The sequence below is a fragment of the Xenopus tropicalis genome, chromosome 8 (genome assembly GCF_000004195.4).
Source record: "Xenopus tropicalis strain Nigerian chromosome 8, UCB_Xtro_10.0, whole genome shotgun sequence".
NCBI lineage: Eukaryota > Metazoa > Chordata > Amphibia > Anura > Pipidae > Xenopus > Xenopus tropicalis.
The window spans coordinates 126,950,064-126,966,609 of record NC_030684.2 but is presented as its reverse complement, the minus strand read 5'-3'; the positions used below and the strand labels follow the sequence as shown (position 1 = coordinate 126,966,609).

The window sequence follows — 16,546 nt, the reverse complement described above, 5'->3', positions numbered from 1 at the left end:
CCCTAGCGTCTGTAGCGGCAGCATGAGACACAGGTGCTGGTAGGGGGGAGAGGCAAGGGGGACAAGCGGCGGTGCTGGTAGGGGGGAGAGGCAAGGGGGACAAGCGGCGATGCTGGTAGGGGGGAGAGGCAAGGGGGACACGAGCGGCGGTGCTGGTAGTGGGGAAAGGCAAGGGGGACACGAGCGGCGGTGCCAGTAGGGGGGAGAGGCAAGGGGGACAAGCGGCGGTGCTGGTAGGGGGGAGAGGCAAGGGGGACAAGCGGCGGTGCTGGTAGGGGGGAGAGGCAAGGGGGACAAGCGGCGGTGCTGGTAGGGGGGAGAGGCAAGGGGGACAAGCGGCGGTGCTGGTAGGGGGGAGAGGCAAGGGGGACAAGCGGCGGTGCTGGTAGGGGGGAGAGGCAAGGGGGACAAGCGGCGGTGCTGGTAGGGGGGAGAGGCAAGGGGGACAAGCGGCGGTGCCAGTAGGGGGGAGAGGCAAGGGGGACAAGCGGCGGTGCCAGTAGGGGGGAGAGGCAAGGGGGACAAGCGGCGGTGCCAGTAGGGGGGAGAGGCAAGGGGGACATGAGCGGCGGTGCCGGTAGGGGGGTGAGGCAAGGGGGACACGAGCAGCTGTGCTGGTAGGGGGGAGAGCTCCAGACAGTTGCTGAGGAGAGAGAGGCACAGTGAACGTAGGCTGCGGGGGGTGGGGTGGGGGGGCATCCCATGTTAAAGATGGCGGCGCCGTTCACTGAAACAAGTATGTAGAATGTAGCAGTGTATCTCTGTAAATCTTTCATTAGGCAAGCTAGAAATATAGCGTTTTTAGTGTGCTTAATAGATTTTGACTTTCCTTCTCCTTTAATGCAGAAAGTGTCTCCTGCTGCTTCTCTGTTCAGTTCTATGGCTTAATGAGACAGGATCCAGGAGACGCTAGCTGTATCAGTAACCGTTGCAGGGATTAGTAAAACTGTGTCCTATTGAGGGTGCTTCTTCATAATATACTATTTTAGCCTGATCAAAAGTGTTATTTTTTATGCAAAGAAAAATTGTTTCTTTCAGGTAAAGGAGAATAGAGAAGCCACTAAAATGTTTAACAACTTCAATGACATTTCTGTTGCTGTAACTTATATCTGAAATGTAACAGAATAATATTAGTGTGAGATATTCAGTGTATGGGACTGTGTATCCTTGCACTGTGGTAGTACAGCTTGCTCATTACCAAACTTAGGGCATAATAAAGTTGAATTCAATGTAGTGGTATTCGGCAAGGTTCTGCCTTCCGATATTGATAAAAACTAAATAAATCAAATGAATAATAAATGCCTAAGGTGGCAGCTTCAGGTTTAATCTGTTTGCAGAAACTAACTGGACCAATGGGAGCTGAGAGAAAGGTTAGAGTTTTTATGTCTCCATAGCACATAATATAAAGATAAGCATCTTTTTGGTAAAGTTATGGAGGATCCAGCGAGGTTGGGTGAGAAGGGCTAAAATCAGTCGAAAAGCCGTTCCATTGTGCAATAGGGCCCAACTGGAGAAAGAACAACAAAGGGGGGTTGAATAGTTGGCAAAGGAGCCAGCAGTGGGTGGGGGGGCAAACAGGCAGTGGGGAGGCAAAGCAGAATGATTAGCAGGAGAAGGGCATTAAGCAGAGGGAGGGGCAGAGGATGGACAGGCAGCCAAATCTTGGCCCAAGTTGTTGCCACGCACATAGGTTACCTAACCAACATGGATCAAAATAACATTTATGGTTTAAAAAAAGAAGTCCAACTATAATTGGGGAACTCAGCAAAGGGAAATGCAAGAACTGCAGGCAGTGTGCAGGATAGTTATTCTACCATTAACTGTCAGCTTGGCAGCTGCTGAAAACACCTAGATTTCCCCTTTCTCCGGAAAGACTTCCTTCAGTAGAAAAACCCACGAGATACATAAAGTAGTGCGGCACAGGGGAGCGGGACACGGGCGTGTAAGGGTTGCTGTCTGTATTAAAGGGAATGGCTGATACCGACTGGAACATGAAATCACCCAGGTACTGTGGCATCTATTACTTTAACTGCTGAGTAAGCACTAACCTTACAGATCTCATGTTTATGTTCCTTAAAGGGGAAGTACAGTTTAAGTTAAAAATAATCTAAAATTAATATAAACTTGTTTAAAGTGCTCTGACATTTAAATTTGCCGTTTATTCAGTTTGTTTTACTGCTCTACTGGCCACTAGAGGGTTAAGTGCCCGATACAGGAAGAATTAGATGCTTCCCTACACAGTGATCTTGCCACCCTACATGAGACACTTCACTGGTGGCCGACTGGCTAGCATAGCAAAGCAGTTCTGCTGTTCAAAAGAAATGCAACACTGCTAATATCATAAAAAACAAAGAAACTAAAGAATGTCAGTTGCAAAAGTGCTCAAAATACATTTATTTACTTTGCTTCCCCTTTACAGAGGCATACAGTGCAAATCTGCTGTCTGTCTATCTATCTATATATCCATAATCTATCTGTCTATCCATAGTCTATCTATCAGTCTATCTATCGATCGATCGATTTATCTTTGATTATTGAGATTTATGATACAGTATTTCCCCCTATCATTTCAGTACGATGCTGCCTTTCTCCCTTCTGCTCTTGGCACTCCCTTTAGTAAGAGCGGATCTGTATTATAATGGCACGCTGGATTCTGAATGGGAGATTTGGAAGACGACTTACCACAAACACTATGATAATAAGGTACAAATACAAAATGTGCCATACTTACTATCTGTGCTGCTATTTACAGTGGTTGGGAAGCAGAGAGAGATGCTCCCCCCCCCCCCAGCCAGTGTGCTGAGTCAGCAGGGTTAATGGCCATGCAAACAGTAGTGATTTCATTAGGGTGAGTAGGGCCAGGCTTGGTAGAATGACAGTCAGGAGGGGATAGCTGGGAGGCAGTCAAAGATCTGAGAAACATTGGTCACCACTGGTGTTGTTACGGCCATGATACCAGCTGTGCCCACTATCTACGCCCACATTTCATGTCTATAGATGGAATTCTACTCATACTGTTATTTTTTATTGAATTAGCTTTCACCCGCTTCTCTTGTTTGGTTTCCTGTGTCAAACCCCAAACCATATGGCAAGCAAAAGGGGAAGCACAGAACGTCTACCTGTATAGAATCCTCCCCAGTAAATAACATAAATGCTCCATACAGATGAAGCTCTCTTGTTCACTCCATCAACTTGCAATTTGTAAGTTACACAGGGCTAGAACGACAAGTCAGCGGTCAACACAACAGGCCCACTAGGCAACCAATCCATAGTGTAAGGGGCATATTTATCCAAGATCTTGCCACTGTTCACCTGAGGGAATGTAAAAAGCTCTGTTCTCCTGTAAAAGATTTTTAGTGTGAACTGTTCTCCCACTGGCGAATATTCCCCTTTCTGCCTACTTTTAAGGGTATGTTAGGTACTGGCAGGGGCAGTTTTTATATTTGCCCCCGTGATGATTTATGTACTTTATCTTTTTTCAGATACATGAACTTATGAGACGCCTCATCTGGGAGAAAAATCTCAATATAATCAGGTCCCATAATCTAGAGTTCACTCAGGGGCTGCACACCTATGAACTGGGCATGAATAAATTCGGAGATATGGTGAGATATACATACAAACTCTTAATGAAACCTAGGACCTTACTAAGCTTTTCGTAACTATACTGCCCAGTTGGTAAGTGAAACCACTGATTTAAGGGCCACTCCCATTACAAGGTTTTATCTGTGTCTCAGAATGTTGTGTCTTGTGATGCAGAGCAACTTTCCTGCCGCTATGGTTATTGGTTTGCTCTCATGTGACTTGACAAACAGCGTTCCATTTATGGCTTTATGGCTTGGATATCAGATACCAATTAAAAAAGTAAAAGCAACGTCTTATATTCAACTTCCCAGGGATTATTTTTATAGCAGTGGAATAACCTTTGGCAAGGTCCCCTGGTAACCGGTAGGTTTTATTGCCATGGGAAGCAACATGTGCACAGTCCTACAGTGTCCTACAGTGCTATGTCATGATTCTACTAAAGGTGAGATGCTATGGGTCTGTCTTTGCTATGGGGCCATATTGGCGTAGCATTTGTAAATGGCCCAATTGCTATAGAACAGTTTTATTTAAACAACAGTCACAGACTTCATATGTCAATAGACATTTTTTAATAAATTCTAAAAAATAATTATACCGATTTATAAATCTGTCGTTGTTGTAAATGACCTTCACATGTTCCTTCTTTGCAAGTCACACATTGCCACATTGTCTCTTGCAGACCAGTGAGGAGGTTGTGAGGATGATGACGGGCTTGAAGGTCCATACAGGAATGGGGCCCACAAACCTCACATCAGATGAGGACGAGGCATCTCAGCGTATACCTAATTCTATCGATTACAGAAAAAAAGGTTATGTCACCCCAATCAGAGACCAGGTAATTTGCCTTCGGTAATTAGAAACTAAACATCAAGGGGGCAGATTTAGCAAAATGTGAGATTTGAGTTTAACACAAGTATCCACTTTCTATTCATTTCTATGGGAAGCGTATTTATCAATGGGTGAAAGTTAGAGTTCACCATTTGATAAATACACTTCTATTAATGAATAGAAAATGAGTTTTTATGTGATAAACGCTAATCTGACAGTTCGATAAATCTGCCCCAAAGTGTACATCAGTACTGATTTACAAGCTGAAAGTAAGAATATGGGTGCAATCTGCAAAAAATTCCCTGCAGATAGCAGAATTGCCTTAGGTCTCTGGCCCTATTGCTTGGCAACAGGGCCGCCATCAGGGGGGCACATGGGGTACTGTTGTGCCGGGCCCGGACGATATCCTCGCTTTAAAGGGGGCCCGGCCGTGATACAGTTTTTTTAGCTCGGGCCCCCTTTAAAGAACTCCGGGCCCTGTCATTGGTGGCCAGTGGGAAATTGATTGGTTGATTGGTTACGCCCCGTGCGTCCGAACGCATGGGGCGCAACCATATGAAAGGTGCAGATCAGCGGGGAGCCGGACACGGTAGAGGAAGGTGAGCTGGAGGAAGCTGCATGGGAGCTGGAGGGAGTCGGTGGGTGTGGGGGCTGGACGAAGTCGCTGTGGGGGAGCTGGAGGAAGCCGCTGGGAGGGAGCTGGAGAGAGTCGCTGAGTGTGGGGGGGGGCTGGAGGAAGTCGCATGGGAGCTGGAGGGAGTCGCTGGGTGTGGGGGGGCTGGACGAAGTCGCTGTGGGGGAGCTGGAGGAAGCCGCTGGGAGGGAGCTGGAGAGAGTCACTGAGTGTGGGGGGGGGGGCTGGAGGAAGTAGCATGGGAGCTGGAGGGAGTCGCTGGATGTGGGAGGAGGCTGGACGTAGTTGCTGTGGGGGAGCTGGAGGAAGCCGCTGGGAGGGAGCTGGAGAGAGTCACTGGGTGTGGGGGGGGGGGGCTGGAGTAAGTAGCTGTTGGGGGGGAGCTCGAGGAAGTTGTTGGGGGGGGGCTGGAGGAAGCCGCTGTTGGGGGGGAGCTCGAGGAAGTTGTTGGGGGGGGCTGGAGGAAGCCGCTGTTGGGGGGTAGCTGGAGGAAGTAGCTGTTGGGGGGCTCGAGGAAGTTGCTGGGGGGGGGGCTGGAGGAAGCCGCTGTTGGGGGGGGAGCTGGACGAAGTAGCTGTTGGGGGGGGGCTGGAGGAAGCCGCTGTTGGGGGGGAGCTCGAGGAAGTTGCTTGGGGGGGGGCTGGAGGCAGTTGTTAGAGGGGAGGGAGCTGAAGGAAGTCGCTGGTGGGGGGGCTGGAGGATGCTGGGGGAGCTGTGCAGATGTTGGGGGGGAGCTGGGGCACATATCAAGAGGGGGGAACCGCAGGAAGTCACTGGGGGGGGAGCTGGAGGATGCTGGTGGGAGCAGGGGGGGGGAGCCGGAGGATAGTGGGAAGCATGCTGGGGGAGAGCTGGAGGATGCTGAGGGGGAGGAGCTGGAGGACAAGGGAGGGGGTTAACTGGAGGATGCTGGGGAGATGCTGGCTACTAATGTTTTAGGGGGCCCTGGCTACCAATGTCTGTGTGTCCTTTTTACTGATGGGAGGGGCCATTGGGGGGCAGGACGTGGGTGGAGGGGGGCCCAGAAAATTTTCTTGTGATGGGCCCCGTGATTTCTGATGGCGGCCCTGCTTGGCAACACTGGGTTCATGAGGGGAAGACGGGGGGTATGTATGCACTAACTTGCACGTCATTCAAATAAACACATAAGGGAACACCAGTAGGGCCCCTGTATTCACTGCGTGACATATGGAAGACAGAGATGCCTTGTGTCCTCAAGTGCTGCAGTAAAGTAAAGGAAAACATGCACTGCTGGTTCCAATGTCATGTAACATGTAAAAGGGAGGGAAAATAAAAGAAAAAGGGAAAATCCCTCAAAATGGAGCTGCATCTGATCAACAGATTGCAAATGTGTGTAAATATTGTTTATTTATCCCACCCCTACAAATCAGTGTACACAAACACATACAGAAAGACAGACAGCAGAAACCATCTTTAGCGCAAAGGGTTGGGCGCTGGGTTCCAAGTGATATGAAAACATATTTGCAATAATCAGTATACTTGTTTGGAATTTCAGCAGCTATCTGGTTGCTAGGGCCTTGTCTACCTTAGCAACCAGGCAGTGGTTTGCATGAGAGACTGGAATATGAATAGGAGAGGGACTGAATAGAAAGATAAGTAATAAAAAGTAACAAAATTGTAGCCTCACAGAGCAATAGCTGTTTGGCTATTGGGGTCAGTGACCCCCACTTGAAAACTACTGTATATATATTATAAAGATCATTACATCTGTGAATTAATGTGAACATATGCTGTAATATAGTAAACACTGTAATGTGGTCATTGGAATATAAATTAGTCTAATATTTCTGCCATAAAAACTTCCTTATAATCAGACCCAGCATAATATCCTATATAGGTGGAACATAAATACCCAGCAATTCTCCAAAAAGCTCCAAAAGAGGCAAAACATTTTTTTTCAGTTCTCTTGGTTTATGTGATTATTTAAGAATACACTGATTTTTGGGATGTGAAATAAGAATAAAATAGAAAAGAATATATCTTTATTGTCATTGTCACATAGTGACAACAACGAGATTTTAAAAGAAGCAAGCAAACAACTCAAAGCAGTGGCATAATAATAGAAATATCATTCTACTGGTTCCATGTTCAAGGCCTTTATTGCTTTTGGATAAAAGCTGTCTCTCAAACGATTAGTTCTGACTTTCATTGTATAGGTAAAGGGAAAGTAAGTAAGTAAATAAGTAAAGGGTAGTTTTGCACACTTACAAACCATAACTCCATTTTGGGGGAATTCTCCGTTTTTGGTTTTCCAACTTTATGTTCCACTGAAACAATGCTGCGGTAGTTCCCTTGCACAAATAATGCCTGTATATTCTTTCATGCAGCTTCTAGAGCTAGGGGGTGAATGATTAACGTTTGAGTTTGAATTTTTAGCCCTAACAAGTTTTCCTTATTAATAAATAAGCAAGCATTCATAGTTACATAGTTACATAGTTACATAGGGTTGAAAAAAGACCATTGTCCATCAAGTTCAACCCATCCGAGTAAACCCAGCACACAACCTATACTAACCAATCTATACACTCACATACATAAACTATATATATACAACCAGTAATACTAACTGTAGATATTAGTATCACAATAGCCTTGGATATTCTGCTTGTTCAAAAACTCATCCAGGCCCCTCTTAAAGGCATTAACAGAGTCTGCCATTACCACATCACTAGGAAGGGCATTCCACAGCCTCACTGCCCTCACCGTGAAAAACCACCTACGCTGCTTCAAATGGAAGCTCTGTTCCTCTAATCTATAGGGGTGACCTCTGATTGAAAAATAAGCGCACTAATGCTGGCATATGGGTGCTTCTACCAGCTGGCCAACAACTAAGCATGAGTTACAACAAGCTTTGATTTCTTTCATTGTTTATGTACAAATTGTACCATAATATAGCCTGTAGCTGCAGTTCTGCCATTGGTAGAAGTATCCTTTCACGTCAGTACCTTAGTTGGTGTCTAACAGCCGCCCTGTTTCCCTGTTTCTTTCAGTGGAGTTCCATAGTAACGGGCATGGGAACATGGTTAGATTGCTTAGTTACACCTTTATGTATCCCGTTGGTTAAATGGATTCTTTTAAATACATTACAAGATTTGAGACACTAATAGGCTTAATTAGTTCAAACACTCCCCTAGTTGTTTGACCAGAGCTCCTAAATAATGGTTTTCACACTCAATAACCGTAATAAACATTGGGGCCCATTCTCTAAAGTCCGATTTTTTTGTGGTTAAAATCACTATATGGAAAAAATTCGGAGTTTTAACAAAATTATCGTGGACGTTATGAAATGTTCTATAAGTTAGAAAAAATAAAAAATTTTTTTCAGAAATACTCAATTGTGGTTTTGTAAATGAGCCCCACTGTGTCTGAGCTATTTGTTGCCAATCGCTCAGGACTCGGCACGGTACATAGTGTAGGGTTTTCTTACTTACTGCTAGTGGCTTTGTTTCCTTTTCCAATGAAAGTTTCCATGAGAATCAAAACTTCTGCTGTATAAGCAATGCCAATGCCCTTGGGCCCATTCATTTATATGGTTATGTGGCTCCCTCTTCTACTCTTTATATTTATCACTCTTCACCTTAAAGTTTTCTAATCTTCCTCCTGTTGTTTTACATATTGTAGTCTCCTTTAGGTAATAAAGACTAATTACCCAAATCTTTTTCTTCCTAGGGTGAGTGCGGCTCCTGCTGGGCTTTCAGCACAGTTGGGGCTTTAGAAGGACAGTTGATGAAGAAAACAGGAAAACTGGTGGGAATCAGCCCTCAAAACCTAGTTGATTGTGTCAAAGACAATTTTGGATGTGGAGGAGGCTACATGACCACCGCTTTTAAATATGTTAAGAAAAACAAGGGGATAGACTCAGAGGAAGCTTATCCATATGTTGGAATGGTAAGACCAAAGCAGAAAACTTAAGCACATAGCGCATGTTAGCGATATAGTAAACTGGTGTTTTATTGATAAGTATTGTGATATAATCTGGTTTGTACACAGAAATTCCTCTACAGGGCTAATGTACAGGTGACCCAATATATACTATCTGCTAATTGGCTGCTAAAGGTTAGTGGATCTGTTGCAAAAATTGTGATTTTATGACATTGCTGGGCTTTTTTGCTCAGTTGGAGCTTTGGAAGAATAGATGCCAAAGAGAACCTGATAACTGGTTACCCTGTATCTTTACCTAGGAATTATTTGCCATATAGCTTGCAATATGTAGAATAAGCCACATAGTTTCCATACCGTTCCAAAACTGCAGTGTTCTTATTGTTTGCTTTACTTTCTCAATATCTACACTCGAAAGCAAGAAGTCGCTGTTAATTTTTTCCAGATTCCTGTGATGAAATATCCAGTTTAGCATCTAGTTCTTTGATCTAAACTACTAACCCATACTGCCAATATTCAGATCTCTTGGTCATGGAAAGAACTTTTCAGTATTTTATACTGTATACGACACCCCCTTTCCACCCTGAAACCAGACTTGCATAGTATTTCACAGTAGGTCTGTTGTGTGCACAGCCAATGCGCACTAATCGTTTCTGTTGCATTAGGGTATATTTTGCTGTGTAGGAAGAATGAAAGATATGCACAGAAAACTGCAAAATCCTACATCTATTTCAAGTTAGGAACTAGGCAATGAGTGATGTAAACCTTGTATTAAAAGATGAAGTTACTAGAAATATTAAACAGGCATCAAAATGACATTCTATAAGGCCTGGGATTCCTCCACTAAAGCGATATTCCACCTTCTACAGGATCAGAAATGTAAATACAACGTGTCTGGAAGAGCAGCCGAGATTAAAGGCTTCAAAGAAGTCAAGAAGGGCAGCGAAACAGCACTGAAGAAAGCCGTGGGCCTGGTCGGGCCAATCTCTGTGGGCATTGATGCCGGCCTTGATACGTTTTTCTTATACAAAAAAGGTATGTGCAAAGCTGTCACTTTGTCTTATTCAAGGCAGTAATACCCCTTTTTAATATAAACATATATATATAGACCACTGTATTCAAAGGAAAGGAACTCACGATAAAGCAAAAAACCTGTTGCCTGGGTGCAGTCCACACTAATATGTATAAAGACTCGAACAGACGGGCCGCTCCACACAGGACTTATGAAGAAAAAAAAATTTATTCTGAAATTATAACAAGGACTGACGTTTCGGCTGGACTCACAGCCTTTCTCAAAGTTACAAATTGACAGAGGAACAAACCTAAATACAGCAAGTGGCGGGAAACAAAACCATGACGTAAAAGTGACGTGTAAACAAACGGACAAGTGTGTGCAAAACAACAAAAAATAAATAAACAGTAAAAAAATAAAAAATAAATACATAATGCAATCATATCTTATAACTAAAGTGTACAGACCTATAAATGAGTGTGCGCAAACGAAAATCACTTAAGCGGTTAAAGAATTGGAACAAAGAATACATCACAACACATAGCCTACGTGTAACTACGTGTGTGTAAATAATATAACCATTAATGACTGGTTGTTAGAAGCATATACTGTGGATTCGATCGACACTGTACTCATCTGAGTCACACACATGACCCGAAGCGATATCGGAAATTATATCAACGTAACCAAGATAGCTGCAAAGGGGTGTTAGCAAGGTGAATTGGAAGTGATCGTTTAAGTGTAGAGGTGTTGCTACGACAGAACAAGCATAGTAACATAAGACCAGGCAGGCTGCGGTTATGTGAAATAAAAAGTTAAAAAGAAAGTAAAAAGAATAGACAACAAAGATTCAACAGCAGTGAGAATGGCAAGAAAGGAAATAAAAGAAAACTAAGATAAGGGTCAGCTCACACAGGAATACACGTCACGTACCAGTTCGCCCATCCAGAGTAAAAACCGCTCATGGAAAAAATGGGGGAAAGAGTAAGTAGTGCCTCAATGTTCCAAGGAAAGACCCCAATTATAGGAACCCATGGAGTACACGGGTGCAGAACATTTTAGCCTCCGTGATAAAATAGTCATTGTGGGCTGTGGGAGAACTAGGGGCAACTCCTGTGCTGAGGGCCTGACATGTAGTCCGGAAAGGTAAGAGAGTATTCCAGGAAAGGGTAGTGGCAAGCCAACAAAACTCAAGGTACCGACTTAGAGGTCACGAAGAACCAATACTGGGACATCCCCCTTTTTTTGTTTCTTAAGTTGTCAGCTGCGGAGCAAAGGAGCGGTGCATGCCGCCTAATATCCACATAACTGCCTCCCCCACAGTTTCTGTCATGGGCCCTAAACTCCGTTCTATAGTATTGACCGATAGCCATGGTCTATGGGCAATAATACATCCATTTGGACCTCTAGTGACATGTAGAAGAGTCACAATTACCCCCTATGTGGTGGGTTTTGTGCTCCTATGCCTGTTACATTTGAACCTCTCCTTTAAGCATCAAGCTTCCCACCTTACATCTGCGCCTTACAGCCTTGGTTTATGAACAATGGCATATACCTTTTGTGGACCCCCAGTGACTAATGAAAAGCTGCAATTTCCACTTATGAGGTGGTTATTGGGCTCCGATTCCGGTCACTTATAAGGGCACCCGATGTGACAGGTGAAGGAGCTGCAGTTGCCCCTTATGCGGCGGCTCTGCGCTCATTTTACGTTTGCTTCTGTCATGGCATGCACTGCTCCTTTGCTCCGCAGCTGACAACTTAAGAAACAAAAAAAAGGGGGATGTTCCAGTATTGTTTCTTCGTGGCCTCTAAGTCGCTACCTTGAGTTTTGTTGACTTGCCACTACCCTTTCCTGGAATACTCTCTTACCTTTCCGGACTACATGTCAGGCCCTCAGGTTTGTTCCTCTGTCAATTTGTAACTTTGAGAAAGGCTGGGAGTCCAGTCCTTGTTATAATTTCAGAATAAATTTTTTTTCGTAAGTCCTGTGTGGAGCGGCCCGTCTGTTCGAGTCTTATATTTCTCTATCGGCCCTCCTGATATATAAGTTTATAGCTTTATTATTGAGGCTATAGTTTATATATATACAGTATTATATATAATTATATATATATATAACTATAGCCTCAATCATAAAGCTATGAACTTATGGCTTCTAACACAAGGCCTTCTATTTGTTCTCAGATAAACCAGGTTTGGGTTATTACAGGGGGATCTCCACACACAAACTGTTTTGCCTTTTGCTTAACAAAGTATATGCAATTTAAAATTTGCAAAAAAAGTGAAGATTCCCTTTAATATATGCTAATTCCAATATCACCGTAGCTCTTTCACTTTAATCAATTTACACTGCAAAATACATTCAGTATTTCCTACTGAGTGTTCTGTATTTGATAAACATGTACACATCCCCTGGGTACATATATGATCAGCCTCCAAGTAGCACACTTCCAAGCCTTGATGTAAATAGTGACCCTCTGAAACCTGTGTCTCTAGCTTCCATGCTCTAGAAGCCAAAGCTAAATTCCAGAACCCAAAAGGAGCCATTGCAGACTTTTAGAGGCAAGTCTTTGTATTTCATATAGCTGTTATATATCAGCAGAATAAACCAGCTCTGTGCAATGGATTCTCAATGCTGTTGGGGAACATTTGCCCTATAAATGCCTGCCTTTTTAAATCTGCCTGTTCATATACTCAGTAACTGATCTTTTTCCTGTGCAAGCTACATTATGCGTTCAATTGATTTTATCCAGTCATTGCCTTGTAACACACAGGTCTCTTATGCCATTTATAGGTATTTACTATGACAAGAGTTGTGATGGGGATTCTATTAACCATGCTGTTCTGGCTGTGGGGTATGGCAAGCAAAAGAAGGGAAAATATTGGATTATTAAGAACAGGTAATTCATTACTCTTAACTCATTACTTTCTTAAATGCTTACTGTTAGGAAAGGACACAATTTACTGGCGCACCTACAAGCAGTTTTAATTAAAATCAACTTTTATTTTTACACTTAAAAGAGCTATAAAACCTGAAAGAAAAATGATAGCAGGAAATTTAAAATTGCCTACTATCTTTTTTCTTTCGGGTGAAAGGGAAAGCATATGAATAGATGGAAGCTGAGTTTGGTTGCAACAGCTGGCCTTAACGGAATTCTTTTTGCTGCTGCAACAAAGACATTTGCTTTCTGGTTACAAATCTAGGCTGCTAGCCAGGGGTCCCGGACATAGGCCCACATTACAATACCTACTGGAACTATTGGTTCAGGTGATTCCTTAGAGGTTATCCTAGCAGCAGTGGTCATGTAACATAGAGAAATGCATCTCAACATTTCCCCCTACAAGTATTGCAGTTTATTAGTAACAAAAAGGGAGAGTGAAGTCCTGGCATCACAGCAGGAGTAGAATTCACACTGTAGGTCCCTGAACCAATATAAATATGTTCAATATAACCCTTATAAAGGGCTAAGGGTAATGGTTTTACATTAACAATGCTACCTTCTTTATTTTCTCCATGGAATGAACAGTTTGTTTAATAAGACCTAATGAGCTCTATATAATAAACCCTTCCAATAACTCTTTCCCTAATTACTGCCATTGTCTCACACAAGGAGGAAAGCCCAAGGCCAAGGGCTCACAGCATGTTGGCTCCATGGCTCTCAGCCTACATTTTTTTCTGTGCCCTTATACAGGGGATTAACTATCCCTGGTGTTAGCTGCTGCCATATACCAGATTTAAGTGCTTCTTTAAATGAGCACTTTTGTGCCCCTACTAACACCCAATCATGTACAGTAGATCATTGGGGTTCCCCATGTGTTGTACAAGTGCGTCTCTCCAGGTATTGTAGTTAATGTCTATGTAAGATCCAGGTACTTCAGTTATTGGAGTTCACTATCCCCCTTATAAACATGTCGTTCAGCCACAATAAGGTCCACCAACCATGTCACATCATAGACAGCCGACACACTCATGCTTATTGTCTCTGGGCTTTTTCAAGGCCGTCAAGTGAGAAACACCTACAATATATTTATATTTTCCGCCTTTATTACTGTGCCTCTCATTTATGTTGCTATGACATTATAACATAACCCAATGGCTTTGTCTTTTCAGTTGGGGAGAAGACTGGGGCAATAAAGGCTACATTCTAATGGCCCGAGAGAAGGGAAATGCTTGTGGCATTGCAAATTTGGCCAGTTACCCTGTTATGTGATTGCTGTCTGGCAGCCCCATGAGGAGGACTTTCTCCAATATATTGACGTGAGCACCAAGACCGGTCTTTTTAATCTCTCTACCTGGGCAGCATCTAAGCATTATGTACTTGTTGATTGAATATTTTTGAGGAAGCTTCTGAAAATTCCCTGAGAAATGTTTTGTTTTTGTCTTATCACTAATTAATATTTAACCCACATCCACAGCAATAAGGATACGAGGCTCCTCTTACTTCCTATTCTTCCAATGACTAATCCACCTGCCTAGCTGATCTAGTTAGGACAGCCCATCTGTAATCTGGCTCGCAGGATGGTCACTCAAAACTGCAGACTGATAGGTCAGATAACCTTTGAGGTTTTGGTGTTTACCCTAAAGGTCCCCATACACTGGCAGATCCGCTCGTTTGGCGAAGTTGCCAAGCGAACTGATCTTATCCCGGTATCCCCCACCTACGGGTGGGCAATATCGGGAGAATCCAGGGTAATTCGATCGTTTGGCCCTCGGGCTAAACGATCAAATTATCATGACGGGTATAGGCAAAGTCGGTCTGGGGACCGCATCCACGAGCTGATGCGGTCCCCGATCCGACTAGATTTTCTAACCTGCCCGATAAAGATCTGCCCGATTTCAGGCCAGATATCAGTCGGGCAGGCCCGTCGGAAGTGCCCATACACGGGCCGATTAGCTGCCGAATCAGTCCAAGGGACCCATATCGGCAGCTACTATCGGCTCGTGTATGGGGACCTTAAGGTTATCCAACATATCTGCTCACATAGGGACAGATGCTGTTTAATTTAGCCATTTACACCAAGAGTGGATGTGAAAATGCATCTGCCAATGCACCATCTAGCCATGGTAAAGAGTTATCAACAACTGAAATATTAAGTATTAAGACTCTGTTGCCTCCAACCTCCAGAATTATTGTATTAACCTTTATTGGATAGAGAATTAGAAAAGGAGTCCTCTAGGCTACACAAACAACTATATGGGCAGATATTAGGGAAGGAATAGTTGGTGGTGCAAAAAAATGGGGAAAGGGAAATTGGGAAAGGAAGAGTGAGTATGGAAGTGTAGATGGAAGAGACAGGACTTTGACACTAGTGAATGGGTGAGTGGGCCAAGAGGTAGATTGCATACCTGCCAAGAGGAATTTTTGTAGTGCAATGCTATTGGGTTGGACACTATGACGCTATTATTACCTTCCTTTTAATTTAGTATTATACCTTGTAGACAAATGTTGAGCAAAACCCATTGTCAGGGAACCTTATTTTTATTGGCAGTTTTGTTATAGCATATGTTATTGTTTGGCTGCTGTCATTTGCTTGGAATTGAAAAATATCATAAGTATGAGATCCGTCATTATCCTGAGAGCTCTGAATTACAGGAAGAGCATCTCCCATAGACTCCATTAAATAATTCAGTTTTTTTTAAATAATATCCTAGTACATTTTACTTGATCCCAGCTAAGATATAATTGTTTTATTGAAGGTAAAACAATCCTATTGGGTTTATTTAATGGTTAAATGATTCCCTTTTCTCTGTAATAATAAAACAAAGAGATACAAATTAGGGAATGATCCCTTATCTGGAAAGCCCCAGGCCCTGAGCATTCTGGATAATAGGTCCTACAGCAGTAGTATGCTTTGTGCTGGCTTTGCCAAGTGATAACTGATGCAGCCAGCACCTCTGGGAAGTGGCACCATCCTTGCAGTAAATATCCAGATGCTTCTGGGCTTTTATATACACATTGGCAATGGGTAGCCCTTATGTTTTATCCCCAAAACCTTGTGCCCCAATCACCACCAGTTTCTTAATTCCACCCCTCTAGTTACATCTGTTTATCCTCATTTTGCCCAACACAAATAACTATGTACACTGTTTGCCATTTGCAAAATGCATTACTTAAATTCCAAATTCCCTATTGAGGGGTAAACATTCCATGAAGCTTTCGTGTTTATTTTTCAGATTTATTTTTATCTAGACCACATGTTGCCATCTAAACAACATCGTGCTGATGATCAGAAACTGTAGAATCTACAGCAACAGCACAATGGGTTTTATGCACTTTTGATTTAATTTATGGTGGAGCTGAAGTGGATAGAGATTATTTAAATGTCATTCTGATAAAGTGTCCAGTGGGACTATAACTACCAGGCTAGTAAGGAATATGCAGTTGGAATAAACCTAAGCTTTTTCTTTAATTTTGTGTTTTACCAATAAACATCTGTTTAATGGAATATTTGCACATCTTTGGTGACTTACGTATTATATATACTTACCATTGAATTACACCTCCTCTGATAAACGGCCTACTGGCATGAAATACGTTTGAAAGGACGAGCTATGGGGCCTTGCAGCACTGTGACACCTCTGCTCT

At 43.2% G+C, this 16,546-nt stretch overlaps 1 protein-coding gene across 1 annotated transcript; it reads left to right on the top strand.

Annotated features, from left to right (window-relative positions):
- Positions 1-2,478: 2,478 nt before the first annotated feature.
- Positions 2,479-14,613, top strand: LOC100490139 (cathepsin K-like). The gene is made up of 7 exons (XM_018096545.2): positions 2,479-2,703; positions 3,483-3,605; positions 4,265-4,420; positions 8,738-8,956; positions 9,817-9,982; positions 12,754-12,859; positions 14,071-14,613. The coding sequence occupies exons 1-7, from the start codon at positions 2,578-2,580 to the stop codon at positions 14,168-14,170; spliced, it is 996 nt and encodes a 331-aa protein (XP_017952034.1). The 5' UTR covers positions 2,479-2,577; the 3' UTR covers positions 14,171-14,613.
- Positions 14,614-16,546: the final 1,933 nt, after the last annotated feature.

Coding starts and splice junctions, on each gene's coding strand:
- LOC100490139 (XM_018096545.2), top strand. CDS start 2,578: ATGCTGCCTTTCTCCCTTCTGCTCTTGGCACTCCCTTTAGTAAGAGCG. Junction 2,704..3,482: donor ACAAACACTATGATAATAAG/GTACAAATACAA, acceptor ATCTTTTTTCAG/ATACATGAACTTATGAGACG. Junction 9,983..12,753: donor GTTTTTCTTATACAAAAAAG/GTATGTGCAAAG, acceptor TGCCATTTATAG/GTATTTACTATGACAAGAGT.